The sequence below is a fragment of the Syngnathus acus genome, chromosome 8, assembly GCF_901709675.1.
Source record: "Syngnathus acus chromosome 8, fSynAcu1.2, whole genome shotgun sequence".
NCBI lineage: Eukaryota > Metazoa > Chordata > Actinopteri > Syngnathiformes > Syngnathidae > Syngnathus > Syngnathus acus.
In genome coordinates, this window is record NC_051093.1 from 967,623 (window position 1) to 982,645 (window position 15,023).

Genomic DNA, 15,023 nt, shown 5'->3' on the forward strand with positions numbered 1-15,023 from the left:
CGGCCGGCGGCGCAAACTCACCGCCTGGTGCCCGAGGCCACCACCCATGAAAACGGCCAGCTCGGGCGGCACGGGAAGGGGCTGGGCCCCGGGAATGGGGTCAGAGATAACCAGGTTGGATTTGGAAGTGTGCAGGGGGCTGGCGCTGCTCGAGGCGGCCGAGCCCATCTGCTGGGCCAGCAGCACGGCCCTCTCAGGGAGCTTGTTGGGGTCCGAGCAGGCCTGCTGCCAGACTGGGATCTTCTGGGTCAGAAGGTCTTTACCCTGGAAAGACGAGGAAGCGTCTCATGGACGCATGTCGAAAACTACATCCGAAGGTCAAAAAAGATTAAGCCTATTGTCACTGGCGCAGGAAGAGGGCTGACCTTGCCATGGTAGGTGCTGCTGTTTTTGGCCACGGCACACTGGCGGTCCACCAGGAAGCAGTAGCGCCGGCGCTCCTCCGACAAGGCCGTCTTGTATCCCTCAGCGATGAAGGTGTCCAGCTCGCTCTGCTTGCTGCTGATGGTCTCCACAAACTGTCAATAATTAGCAGGTCAAACAAGACTCCATGCTGCATTCCCGGACTTCTTTTGACAAACAAGCCATTCAAAGTCTTGCGCACGTTCCAATTTGGGCCCACTTGACGGATCGGCTGTCTTTCTTTGCTTTCTATCAACCGACTGAGTTTGAGATCATTGCGTGTTGGCCAAGGTCAATTTCCAGAGATGGGGACTCGAGTCACTGTGACTTGGACTCGAGTCGACTCGAGTCGCTGTTTTGATGACTTGTGACTTGACTTGACAAAAATAAAAAAAACTTGAGACTCGACTTGGACTTGGAAGTTAAAGACTCGGGACTTGACTTGACACACGATGACTTGAATGACTTCCGTGTTATTTAGTTTATGTTTTCAGTTTGAATATAAAATTAATAATACATTTAAAAAAGTAATATCGATAACACGGTAGGAGCGCAGGCTGAGAATGGCGTTGTCATGATTGGATCGCTACCCTGTCAATCAATCAGTCGTGCCCTCTCTACCTACCTAACGTGTTTATTGGAGAATCACGCCCCTTTATATCAGACATGCACAAACATGTCAGCGGGAGCGGTACCTTCGGCTATCGTAATTACCTTTATGACGGCAAAAGACGGACAGCACAGTGCAAGATATGCAACAGAAACATTTCAGACAGCCAGATGACTTTGTCCGTTTGAAGTTTACAGAGCTCTGGTGTCTCCAGATGTTACAGATGAAACATAAAATGTTTCTAATGCTCTTTAATGTGTTTCTTCTTTCAGATTTTTTTCAGATTATTTTTTCATATTTGCAACTCAAATGTGTCAGACACTGTCGGCAGACGTTCATTTGTTTAGATTGAGCTGTCAATCATTGTATGAGGTAATTTCTTTTTTGTTTGATTCCATGGTGTATTTTACTGAATATCAGTAATTACAGTGCAAATCCAAATTATTGTCATATTTTTTAATCAGGTTAGACACATTGGACAATGATGGTTACTTAAAGTTACTTATATCTTGTCTTTTCACGTTACTAAGATCAGATTCTGCGGGTAAAATTGCAATAATAAGGTGACTTGACTTGGACTTGACTTGACCTATTTAAGGACTTGACTTGGACTTTACTTGACCTATTTAAGGACTTGACTTGCCCAAGAAAAAATGACTTGGGACTTACTTGAGACTTGAAGGTTAAGACTTGAGACTCACTTGAGACTTGCACATGTGTGACTTGGTCCCATCTCTGTTAATTTCCAACAGGTGGTGCCACTTGTGCAACCATATCATCTGGCTCTCATTTTACCTGCCCTTGAAGAGATCACATGCATGGTGGGTAACAACTTAAGTCTCACTTTTGACTCCTCAAAAATCTAGCATTGGGTGTGTAGACTTCTGCTGTCTGGTGTACCCAATGAAACTGTGCAGCGCAATGCGGAACAGGCAGGAGCTATCCGCTCTCGCCAAAGGAGTCACGGCGGGACGGCAAACTCATTTTGCTCTTGACACTTTTTAAAGCTTCCAAACCGGCAACGTTGTTATTTGCCGTATGGGTGACTTTGCCAGGCAAACAACAAAGGCTGCCGAACCTAGCCCTTGAGTCAGCTGCCCAGTTGGGTTTTGAAACTCCAACGTTGAGATTGCCTTGTCGTCACACAATGCGGGCTCTTCCAAAATAGAGTCTTTAGTACCAAAGACAGCCGCTCACCTGCATCTCCTTCTCGCCATACTTGGACGGGTTCTTGCTGCCTTGGCTCTTCCGGCGGAGCTTCTTCAGCTCCCCTTGACACTTCTCCAGACTCTCCCCTTTGTTCTTGTGCTCCACTTGGTACTTCTTCAGGGCCGCCTGCAGAGATGGGGGGGAATTGGGGGGGCATGTTTGTAACATGCGCTGCAAAAGTTGCTCTGTAGAGGTCAGCTCATGGAAAAGTGTTGCCTGTCGCCATAACCCAAAACAATGGTTGAAAAGGTCAAATGAAAATGTGTTGGCCTGCAAAGTGAAGTCGATGTAAAAAAAATTCGGACACTACATGATGAACGAAACTGCTTTTACAAAGCAACTCACCCGGCTTATCACTTTGCCCTGCTTATGCCGATTGATTGCTGCCATCCCAATTTACGTTTCACACCCCCACGTAGCGGGGAAAACAAAACAAACTAATAAATGGCTAAAAGCTAGACGGCGGCTTCGTCACAGTGTGTGCAAAGAGTCCACACTCCTCCACACCATCTTGTTGCTAATAATGACGATCCAAGTGGCCTCTAATCAAAGGGAAGAATTTCCAGTCCAATGTGTGGAGATGTAAATGGGCTCCACCTGTGCCGACCGTTTTGTGACCTATTTTATGGAGGGCTGACAAAGAACCGCTCCGGGAAGTTACGTCTCAGCTTGTGCTTTTCCCCATAAGCGCTTATTTATCGAGAGAGAATTTCCTAGGCTGCAGCAGCTCTGTTACTATGGCAACTGGGTCAGCAGCGACACAAAACCTCGTGTGCTTTTCTCATAAGCCACTGTGTCGCCGGCAGGACGCAAGAGCAACGGCGGCAACCAACTTGCTTAATTGATTGGCCAAGAGCGCTGGGCGCCCGGCTGCAACCCTTCTTTCCGTCCCGACGACGTTGCTGTCTGAGGAAGTGGACGTGAGGCTTGCCAAGAAGAAGTCGGCCAGCTCATTTGTGATGGGCGGACGACACTGACTTTGGCACATTTCCTACTTTTCGGCAGCGTGCCCGACTCGCGACCTCGCCGAGTGAGCTAAAGAGCGAGAGCGTGCGTGCTTCACATGTCGCAAAGTCGCGCGCACGCTCGCTAGTGGGACACTGCCTGTGTGTGTGTGTGTGTGTGTGTGTGTGTGTGTGAGAGAGCGCACACACACACACACACACACACACACACACACACACACACACACACACACACACACACAGAGACAGACAGAGACAGACAGAGACAGACAGAGACAGACACAGACAGACACAGACAGACAGACAGACAGACAGACAGACAGACAGACAGACAGACAGACAGACAGACAGACAGACAGACAGACAGACAGACAGACAGACAGACAGACAGACAGACAGACAGACAGACAGACAGACAGACAGACAGACAGACAGACAGACACACACACACACACAGACACACACAGACACACACAGACACACACACACACACACACACACACACACACACACACACACACACACACACACACACACACACACACACACACACACACACACACACACACACACACACACACACACACACACACACACACACACACACACACACACACACACACACACACACACACACACACACACACACACACACACACACACACACAGTGTCCCACTAATTCTAAAGATGTGTCATGCAGAGCGGCTCAGCTGTGCTTCCTGTCAGTCTTGAGAAGATTTGAACGATCTGGTACTCAAATGTGGGCGGATGGGCGTGCGTACTCACAGCCAGGTAGCGAGCATCCAGCTCCACCTTCTTCTCCAGCTCCGACAGCAGCTCAGTGTGGAAAGACTTCAGCTGGGCACAAAGCGCATTCGGGACAGATTAGACTTCAAGGCGCCAGGGCGGTGAATCAATCAGACAAAATCATCTTTTTGACGGCTAATGCCTCCAGCGTGAGCTCGTCGGGCAGAGGCGACATTGCCGTCATGGCCTTTCCTCATGCCCGCGCCAAGTGAGCGTCTGCCTCTACTTTCGAGCTTGAAATGAAGTTCACACTGGGGCGATAAAACGCTGACAACTAATTTTTAGCCCAAAAGCGGCATGGAGAAAAGCGATTGTGTGTGGCATCATTCCGGATCAACAATCCAGCGGGGTCAAAATGTGGGAGCCCAACACAAGCGGCAGATTCAGCATTGGCTTCGGGGAGAGCTGGTGTACCAACCATCTCCTCCAGCTGCACTTGGATCTGTCGGTGGACCTCTGCCATTTGGAAGAGCACGTCGCCTGTGCACACAAGCAGAAACGCAAGCTCAAGATCTGCAACGGCAGCGGGAAGGAAAACGAGGCAAATGGCTCATGCGAGACGGACACGGCAATGGAGGAGATTTGCGTGACGACACGTCCAAACAATGAGATGAGACGGAAAAAGTCAGGAAAAACCAAAATGACACAAAATGACACTTTTACGCCAAACAAGCCACAAGCTTGAAGCTTTAAAACTTTCCCATGAGAGAAATGGCACTCGCCACGATTTTTAAAAGCCAAAATATAGGCAGGGAGAGAGGCAGGGAGGGAGGGAGGCAGGGGGGGGCCATGCAGCTGGAAGGAGTGCTTCCATTTTGTTATACCTACAAGCTGCCTCTTCAGAAAGTGCAGTGCATTGTCCAGGAAAAGGAACGCAAAAGAGCGACATTGAGCCAAGGACAGAAACATTCAGACCTGGTGGAAAGACAGAGGACGACACGTGAAACAAACAGACGCTCCAAAGCCCCTTTCCACTCAGCCATACACACTGATATGTGAAGCAAAAAAGATGCAGCAACATGTAGACAGAGAACAATCCTCACAGGCTTTTGTTTTCCTTGTGAACAAATATTAAAGCAAAACTATTTTATTTTTGCGAGTCTGTGGAAAGGTGATACTATGACTTTGCAACTTAGGCAGTGCAGTCGACAACATCCTGACTTCTTCCTTGGGTGGCCTAAAAGGGCTTTGGGACGGTCACACAGAAGACACAATGCCACAGATTGAAAAAGACACACAAAAGAGCGCAGACACAGCAGCCTGGACTTGAACTGCTCATTGGGAGAAGAAGAAGAGAAGACGACAAAAGGAAGCAAAGAAGCAGGGGGAGCGTGGCTTCACAAGGAAAAAAAAACATTTCAACAAGCACTTTTTCCATGAATTTAAGATCCAACCGGAGAAAATACCTTTCCAGCTTATCTTCTAAAAGTTGAGCTAAACAGTTGACAACTTTGGATTTGCCTCATTGGACATGAAATGGGCCCCTCCGTGAGTCGTCACCTTATCGTGGTGGAGGGGTTTGCGTGCCCCTATGATCCTAGGAGCCATGTTGTCTGGGGCTTCATGCCCCTGGTAGGGTCACCCATGGCAAACGGGTCCTAGGTGAGGGGCCAGACAAAGCACGGCTCATCAGCCCCTTATGATGATAAAAATTAATGGATCACGTTTTCCCTCGCCCGGACGCGGGTCACCGGGGCCCCCCTCTGGAGCCAGGCCTGGAGGCGGGGCTCGAAGGCGAGCGTCTGGTGGCCGGGCCTTCGCCCATGGGGCCCGGCCGGGCTCAGCCCGAAAAGGAAACGTGGGTCCCCCTTCCCATGGGCTCACCACCTGTGGGAGGGGCCAAAGGGGTCGGGTGCATTGCAAGCTGGGCGGCGGCCAAAGGCAGGGACCTTGGCGGTCTGATCCCCGGCTGCAGAAGCTGGCTCTTGGGACATGGAATGTCACCTCTCTGGCTGGAAAGGAGCCCGAGCTGGTGTGCGAGGCAGAAAAGTTCCGACTAGATATAGTCGGACTTGCCTCCACACACAGTTTGGGTTCCGGTACAAGCCCTCTCGAGAGGGGCTGGACTCTCTTCCACTCTGGAGTTGCCCACGGTGAGAGGCGTCGGGCAGGTGTGGGTATACTTATTGCCCCCCGGCTGGGCGCCTGCACATTGGGGTTCACCCCGGTGAACGAGAGGGTAGCCTCCCTCCGCCTTCGGGTGGGGGGACGGGTCCTGACTGTTGTTTGTGTCTATGCACCAAACGGCAGCTCAGAGTACCCACCCTTCTTGGAGTCCCTGGAGGAAGTGCTGGAGAGCGCTCCTTCTGGGGACTCCGTCGTTCTACTGGGTGACTTCAATGCTCACGTGGGCAATGACAGTGAGACCTGGAAGGGCGTGATTGGGAGGAACGGCCCCCCCGATCTGAACCCGAGCGGTGTTCTATTGTTGGACTTCTGTGCTCGACACGGATTTTCAATAATGAACACCATGTTCAAACATAAGGGTGTCCATGTGTGCACTTGGCACCAGGACACCCTAGGCCGCAGTTCGATGATCGACTTTGTAGTCGTGTCATCGGATTTGCGGCCGCATGTTTTGGACACTCGGGCGAAGAGAGGGGCGGAGCTGTCAACTGATCACCACCTGGTGGTGGGTTGGCTCCGATGGTGGGGGAAGATGCCGGTCCGACCTGGCAGACCCAAACGTTCTGTGAGGGTCTGCTGGGAACGTCTGGCGGAATCCCCTGTCAGGAAGAGCTTCAACTCCCACCTCCGGCAGAGCTTTTCCCACGTCCCGGGGGAGGCGGGGGACATTGAGTCCGAGTGGACCTTGTTCCGCGCCTCCATTGTTGAGGCGGCCGACCGGAGCTGTGGCCGTAAGGTCATTGGTGCCTGTCGTGGCGGCAATCCCCGAACCCGCTGGTGGACACCGGCGGTAAGGGATGCCGTCAAGCTGAAGAAGGAGTCCTATCGGGCCGTTTTGGCCTGCGGGACTCCGGAGGCAGCTGACAGGTACCGGATGGCCAAGCGGAACGCGGCTTCGGCGGTTGCTGAGGCAAAAACCCGGGCGTGGGAGGAGTTCGGCGAGGCCATGGAGAATGACTTCCGGACGGCTTCGAGGAAATTCTGGTCCACCATCCGGCGTCTCAGGAGGGGGAAGCAGTGCAACGTCAACACTGTTTACAGTGGAGATGGCGTGCTGCTGACCTCGACTCGGGACGTCGTGTGTCGGTGGGGAGAATACTTCGAAGACCTCCTCAATTCCACCGACACGCCTTCCATTGTGGAAGCAGGGCCTGAGGACTCTGAGGCGGACTCTCCAATCTCTGGGGTTGAAGTCACTGAGGTAGTTAAAAAACTCCTCGGTGGCAAGGCCCCGGGGGTGGATGAGATCCGCCCGGATTTCTTAAGGGCTCTGGATGTTGTGGGGCTGTCATGGCTGACACGTCTCTACAGCATCGCGTGGACATCGGGGACAGTGCCTCTGGATTGGCAGACTGGGGTGGTGGTTCCCCTCTTTAAGAAGGGGGACCGGAGGGTGTGTTCCAATTACAGGGGAATTACACTCCTCAGCCTCCCTGGTAAGGTCTATTCAGGGGTGCTGGAGAGGAGGGTCCGTCGGGAGGTCGAACCTCGGATTCAGGAGGAACAGTGTGGCTTTCGTCCTGGCCGTGGAACAGTGGACCAGCTCTTCACCCTCAACAGGATCCTCGAGGGTGCATGGGAGTTCGCCCAACCAGTCCACATGTGTTTTGTGGACTTGGAGAAGGCGTTCGACCGTGTCCCTCGGGAGGTTCTGTGGGGGGTGCTTCGGGAGTACGGGGTACCGAGCCAACTGATAAGGGCGGTTCGGTCCCTGTATCACCGATGCCAGAGTGTGGTCCGCATTTCCGGCAGTAAGTCGGATTCGTTCCCAGTGAGGGTTGGACTCCGCCAAGGCTGCCCTTTGTCACCGATTCTGTTCATAATTTTTATGGACAGAATTTCTAGGTGCAGCCGAGGCGTTGAGGGTGTCCGGTTTGGGGACCTCAGCATCGCGTCTCTGCTTTTTGCAGACGACGTTGTGCTGTTGGCTTCTTCAGGCCGTGATCTCCAGCTCTCACTGGAGCGGTTCGCAGCCGAGTGTGAAGCGGTCGGGATGAGGGTCAGCACCTCCAAATCCGAGTCCATGGTCCTCGATCGGAAAAGGGTGGAATGCCCTCTCCGGATCGGGGATGAGATCCTGCCCCAAGTGGAGGAGTTTAAGTATCTTGGGGTCTTGTTCACGAGTGAGGGGAGGATGGAGCGCGAGATCGACAGGCGGATCGGTGCAGCGTCGGCAGTAATGCGGACTCTGTACCGGTCCGTCGTGGTAAAGAGAGAGCTGAGCCAAAAGGCAAAGCTCTCAATTTACCGGTCGATTTACGCTCCTACCCTCACCTATGGTCACGAGCTATGGGTCGTGACCGAAAGAACGAGATCCCGGATACAAGCGGCCGAAATGAGTTTTCTCCGCAGGATGTCCGGGCTCTCCCTTAGAGATAGGGTGAGGAGTTCGGTCATCCGGGAGAGACTCGGAGTAGAGTCGCTACTCCTCCACGTTGAGAGGAGCCAGATGAGGTGGCTCGGGCATCTCATCAGGATGCCTCCTGGACGCCTCCCTGGGGAGGTGTTCCGGGCATGTCCCACCGGTAGGAGACCCCGGGGACGACCCAGGACGCGCTGGAGAGACTATGTCTCTCGGCTGGCCTGGGAACGCCTTGGGATCCCCCGGGATGAGCTAGATGAAGTGGCTGGGGAGAGGGAAGTCTGGGAGTCCCTCCTGAAGCTGCTGCCCCCGCGACCCGACCCCGGATAAGCGGAAGAAGATGGATGGATGGATGGACATGAAATGGGGCCATTTTTGGCCCACTCGTTGATGGCAGCCAGTCCCGTGACGGCCCCGCTTCTCATGCGGCCGTGATTGGGTGTCGCCTGAGCTCATGCCGCGCCATGTCGTTTCCAATCGAAGGCAAGCGGCAAAATTGGACATGAATAATAACAAGGTTATCATACTCAGGAGGGACCAAAGTTGAACTTTTCCCTCCAAAAAGTGGCTAAATCAAGTTTCCCTTTGAAGAATTGGCAGAACCCATCGATCCTTCGACGACACAAGCCGCCTCCTTGGAGGCCGCAAATGAATGAAAATGCAAATGCATCGGTTAGACGGCACTCGACATGCCCCGGGTGACACGAGCCAAATGCAAGGTCGCCACAAATGCTGACAAAGTGCACCCGGTTGCTTTGCACTGTCACGTCGCGAGCGTTTAGTTTATGGGGGTGGGGCTTCCCGAAATAGAGCAAACTGGGGGAGGCAGAGCCTCCGGGGATGCAGGCGGTGGCCAGCTACGAAAAGAGCTCGTTCAAACGGGGACAGGTGCTGAAGGAGGTGCAAGAGGCGGCCAGGGCAAGGAGCGACTCTCATAATCAAGAAAGATTGCAAAATTTTAGACCGAGGCACGTCAGCAGCACTGTTCCGAACGCTATCGGCATCATAACATGTCGATATTGGCATTTGTGTGTGTGTGTGTGTGTGTGTGTGTGTGTTTGTTGGGGTGTGTTGGCCCCCTTATGGAGACAAGGGATATTGTTCATAAAACACTAAAGGACATATTTGGCATAACCTCTTTGATGCTTGGAGAAGCTCATCGCCATGACATTTTTAGTCTTGCAAAGCGCTAAAAGGACGATTAGGTGACCCACATGTCAGTTTAGGAATCCCTGCCCAACTTCTCTAGCTAGCAACAGCCTATGTGTGTTTGAGTTGGTGTCAGTTAGGCTGCAATGTGATTTGTGTGCTTTGTGCTGACTCTTACATGGCAATTAGCAACTCACGCAAGTTGTTGATCCGATGTCGTCTCGGGGGGGAAAGACCCGACCGACAGCAGCATGGTAGATCGCTGTGAGCACGGTGACAAAACTGCTTTCAGTCGCGGGATGAAAATGGCATTGCCAAAAAAAGCAAAAAAACTCATACTAGTACAGTATCTATGATGTAGTCTGACTCAAGACAGATCCTACAAATGCCCCTTGAATCTGTGGAAATCCACCATACACTGGAGGCATTAATTTTTCCCTGCCAAAAAAAGGCAGTACTGTCTATACATGTTGCTCCACCATTTGTGGTGCAATAACAGACTGAAAATGCTAATCGTCGCACGTCTAAGGAATTCTGCATTATATGTTAGTGTTAAGCTAGAGAGCCGTCCTTAGGGTAAAGTGTTTAGATGTTGAAAGAGTCACTTGTGTTTAGCTTGTGTATCAATCACCCTTTCTTGTCATTATCTATTACAAAGCGATTAAAAGTATCCCAGAGACCAATTTAGCACACCCGTGACCCTCGTAATGAAAAGCAGCTCGGAAAATAGATGGATGGATCATTTCATCTATTTTTTAGATTGGTAGATTTTATCTACCAGCCTTACAGTATAAACTGTTTTGGGTGTTTTTTCCGTTAATAGTTGTTTCCTCCTTTGAAACATTTCATTTCTTGCCTTTAAAGAAATGAAAAGCACGGACTTGGGGCCCCCGCGAGAAGAATTGACCCGGCCCGGCAGGCAGAGTGGAATGAGAGGGCAGCAGGTGCGTGTGTTCTGTGAGCCTGTGACAGACAGGCGGTGATTAGCCCAAGCGGAGGAGGAGGATGATGCGTGGGAGGAAGAGTGTAGCGCTTGGGGTAAAACCAACGCTCGGACCGCAGAAACACAAAAAGACACGATCATCCAAATGGAACTCGTGTTGATTATATTTGCAGAGATAGAAGACAGAGCAGGTTTCCTGCTCGAGTGATTGACCAGAAGAATACACCGGCGGCCGCCAGGCACATAGTCGGTTGCTGCCGAGCGACTTTCATGGATATCCGAGGCAAGGCCACAGTGCCGTGGTGTACAGTATGCACCTTCCCTTTGACTGACTTTCAGCCCAAACAGGTTGAGCAAGAAAGCGAGCCAGCCGCAGAGGCCTACCCTCCCCCCTTCCTTGCACGCACGGGTTGGACCGCAGCGTTGCATTCAGGTATGGAGCTCTGACTCCCGGCGGCTGGAAAATACATCATTGTGGGCAGACTGCACTGCGCAGAGCTTTGGAACAAAAAAAGCAAACAAGTTTTGGGCCGTTGGAAAGGGAGATGGAGAAAATGAGACTTTTGCCCCAGTTATTGTGATGATCCCATTCCCTCCAGGCGGCATTTCGGAGTCACTTTTCATTCCTTTTCGTGCAAACGTTGAGTGAGCCACCGGCAAGTCCCATCGCGCCGGCATCAAGAGAGCAATCTCTCCAAACTGCATAAACAAATCTGGATATAAAGTGCATGTGTGTGAGTGTGTGTGCGCGCGCGTGTGTGTGCCTCTGTGTGTGTCTGTGTGTGTGTGTAATTGTGTAAGCGTGTGTGTATAATTGTGTAAGCGTGTGTGTATAATTGTGTAAGCGCGTGTGTATAATTGTGTAAGCGCGTGTGTATAATTGTGTGTGTGTGTGTGTGTATGTGTGTGTGTGTAGTGATATTTTTCCAGGAAATAAGTGAACTGGAATTGTTGGGATAAGGCACTTTGAGCAACAGCCACCGCCACCACAACAACAAGAACAAGGTGCTTTGTGGATTTCACGAGTCACGGCTTTTGAATTGGACTGGGCGACTGGACGGCTCTTAGGCCATGGACGCCACTGCCCGCTTTGCACGGGGTCGTACAGGTGTTCAAAGTCAGCGCAAATGATGTACTCACCTAAATCTTTGGATCCTTGACTCTCGCTGGCTAGCTCGCCCATTCTCACCAGAGCGTCAAAGTAGCCTTTGGCGGCGAATGTGACATCTGCACAAAGGAGGGAAAGTGCTTCAAAAACGGCACCAGCCATCACATGTCTTCATCATCTCGCTAGCCTTTCCGTTTGAGTTGATTGATATCTTTCTCAGTTTTGGCTTTTGTTGGCCTATGGCCACATCCCGGCAGTGCCACGCATTTGCGCATTACAAAGAGATCCATTTGAGTTCCAAACGGCTTGCTGTCAGAAAGAAGTGTGACCAGCGCAAAGGTAAAGCGCCTGCGTGTTTCTCTGACCGCCCCGCGGTTGACAAGGATCAAGTGTCAGGCCTTCTTAAAACATAGAGCAGTCATCCTCTCTGTCATCCAAAATTTGCTGATTGTTCACCTCACTATGTCGAACTTAATCAAGCGTATGGATGCAAGGGTCCCCCTCACCCTCCCTTGCAAACAAGAGCCTCTTAGCCCCCCCTCCCCTCGGTTTGAGTAAATCTTGCAAAGGACAGATTTAATGGCTTAGGGAGTCCAAGTCGGTCTGTCTCTGTCCTCCCACCGTGTCCTGGATTAGTTATTGTGTGCATGACGGTGGGGTTGGGGGGGCAACATAAGGTAGCACTTGCTCAGGATCGGCAAGGCTTCTTTGGATAAGCCTCGCTCAGCAAATTAAGTGGCAGAGGACGGGCGACGCCACCGCACGCTCACCTTTATTAAGTAGTCTACCCACAGCCAACTGTCATCGCTTCCCTTTGGAGGCCCTTTTATCTTTTGTCTTCCCCTTCAGACTCTTCTCGACAGTAAAGGGGAGGGGGAGAGGGGCAGGTCTGCCCATTTGGGAGGAGGATAAATACTGTCCTTTTATAGTCGTAGATGTACGGCCGCGTCAGCAGAGGAGAGAAAGAAATTGACTTACTGGCAAGGGCCTTCTCGTAGGTCTTCCCCATGGCAACAAAGTTTCGCAAGCAAGGGTTGAACTGTTCCATGATTGTCTGAAAGAAGGACAAGACAAGATTTCAGCGCAAAATGAAAGCCTGTGCGGACGCTAATCGAGTGGCAAATCATTGACGCAAACCTCGTTGTGCACAGCCCTGAAAGGCAGGCAGAAAACCTGGGCCAACATATTCGAGTTCCCTGCACAGCCCCACGAGCCCAAATGCGCTATTCTGATCAATCTTGCGACAAGGTGGCTTTTATCAATGGGGGGGGGGCACTTGCGGTTGCGCAGGGCGACCAATCATGGCTCAGCTTGCGAATGGCATTCCGTGATACTCAAACAGGTGCCTTCATAGCAGGTCCATCTTGTTTGCGCGTCTCCGCTCCAACTAGCATCAAATGAGCTTAGCCGCTCGCATGCAAACGAGTCAACTGGAGGAACATACAAAAGGGCGTCCCCGAGATCAAAAGACGTCAAAACTCACTGAGGGAAATATTCTACAACGCCGCCGCGCTCTATTACATTCTAATACGAGGTGATTGATGAGGACGCACACATATCCCTGCGCGTGCGTGTAGTCGTGCAAACGCCCACACCCGTACAAAGCTTTTCTAATAACAAGCGGTGGTGTTTTAAAGCAGTGGGAGGATTGCGTAACGCCGCATCGTTACGGCACACTCTCCCACTGAACGAGCCAAAAGGTAGTCGACACGCACCCGCACGCCTTTCTTCAACTCAACTCCCGCACACACGCACACTGACAACGCTGGAGCTGTATGCGGCAACATTTTCTAAGGAGATGAAACGACGCCAGGGGGGAAATGGGCGGTAGTTTATTCCGTCATCCGGGCTAAATTGGTCATCCCAGTTCTCCTGTGCTACATTGTTCGCCTAATTGTGGCAGCTAATTGGGAAATGGGGCCACAGAGACCAAAGTGGTGCAAAGCATTCTGAGCCACGAAGCTCCAAAAACCTAACCCAGCGGAACCGCAACATGTCACCGTAAATTCCCTTTCCTGTCCAATGACAAAAGAGGCAAACGGCGAAAGAAAAACAAGAACAAGTGACTGATGACCCCCCCCTTGGTTTATAATTGTTGCCAGATGCCACAAGAAGGCACGAGAGCACAACTTTTCAATTGGACTGGGCTCGGGCTCACCTCACTACAACAAATTTCAAGGGCACAACACACAAAGGCTGAACAAAGTGAGATGAACACCATTGATTGGTCGGCCCCGAGCTTGGTTTCAACTGAAAGAGGCTCATGTCACGTTGACTTTGACTTTGACCAGAGCCCATTCAAAATAGGCATGCTAACCGGTCCGCCTGCTTCTGAGTCATGTGCGCTCGCGCTAATGACATGCAAAGTGGCCTACAAACATCAGCTGAGGGAAACCAGTGGCAATCATTGCGCCCAATCAGTCGCCAGCGTGCCATCATCGGTTCCATCAAGCGCCGTCAACCCCCCAGCACGACTGAGCTGCCAGCAAGGTTCGCGGATATGAAAGACAACGCAAAGTGCCAAGATGGCCAAAAGCGGAAGATGAAAAAGCAGCAGGAGGGTTATTGGCCATTCTTGATGGGGGCCGAGTGGCGGGGCTCAACAATTACCCCACCCGATTCAAACGTGGCGAGCCGGCAGCAGGCGGCGTTTGCCGGCGCGGGCTCCGCGGTCAAGCTTTAGACTCAAATGGAATCAACCGCTCGAGTCTCAACAAGCTTAATGGCATGTTTCGACCGGAGGCTCGTTCTCACTCGTCAAGAAAAGGGAAAACGATTCTTTTGTTCAACTGCTTCAATGAAGACATAATTTCTTTCTCAACTTGAAACCCATCTTATGAGCACGTCTGCAAAGAGCCCGTTGGATCCTGAATTGCAGCGGTCGCTGTCGTCACTCAGGCAAAAATCCATTTCAGGATTTTGCTACTCCATTTGGGGTTTTGGGTTGTTGTTTTTATTCCTTTCTTACTTTGTAAGTGTGAACAACAGCAGCCAGCCGTCCTCACTGACAGCCTCGGGCGCTGGTTACCACGGCAACCCAGGTCCAGACTTATTTGTCAGCTTTGCTTCTTCCAGCACGCTCACGCAACTCCGAGACGGTGCAAAAACAAACCAAGCGCAAAAGGGGGGAGGAAGGAAACAAACACGTCGGATACCTTGCTGTTATTTTGTTTTCTGACTATCAAAAGCAAAACACGGCGTTGCCCTCATTCACACTTTGGCACGGTGACTTGAGAAGTTATTCATACATCGCATCGGGTGAGGGGCAAGAAATTAAAAATTAACTCAACACATTTGCCAAAATGTTTGAATGGCAACTCATTTGATTGTCTGCGCAGTG

At 51.5% G+C, this 15,023-nt stretch overlaps 1 protein-coding gene across 7 annotated transcripts in view; it reads right to left on the reverse strand.

The window, feature by feature from the left end:
* Window positions 1–15,023, reverse strand: part of baiap2a (BAR/IMD domain containing adaptor protein 2a) — a 30,798-nt gene that overhangs the window by 7,389 nt on the left and 8,386 nt on the right. For 5 of the 7 annotated variants that reach the window (XM_037257177.1, XM_037257175.1, XM_037257174.1 and 2 more), the window contains exons 2-9: window positions 12,662–12,737; window positions 11,716–11,802; window positions 4,823–4,909; window positions 4,413–4,474; window positions 3,974–4,045; window positions 2,210–2,347; window positions 366–518; window positions 22–264 (exon numbers count right to left, since the gene is read on the reverse strand). In XM_037257177.1, the coding sequence (XP_037113072.1) occupies window positions 22–264; window positions 366–518; window positions 2,210–2,347; window positions 3,974–4,045; window positions 4,413–4,474; window positions 4,823–4,909; window positions 11,716–11,802; window positions 12,662–12,737 (918 nt within the window). The remainder of the gene's footprint in view (window positions 1–21; window positions 265–365; window positions 519–2,209; window positions 2,348–3,973; window positions 4,046–4,412; window positions 4,475–4,822; window positions 4,910–11,715; window positions 11,803–12,661; window positions 12,738–15,023) is intronic. The other 2 variants (XM_037257180.1, XM_037257178.1) reach the window with 1 other exon arrangement.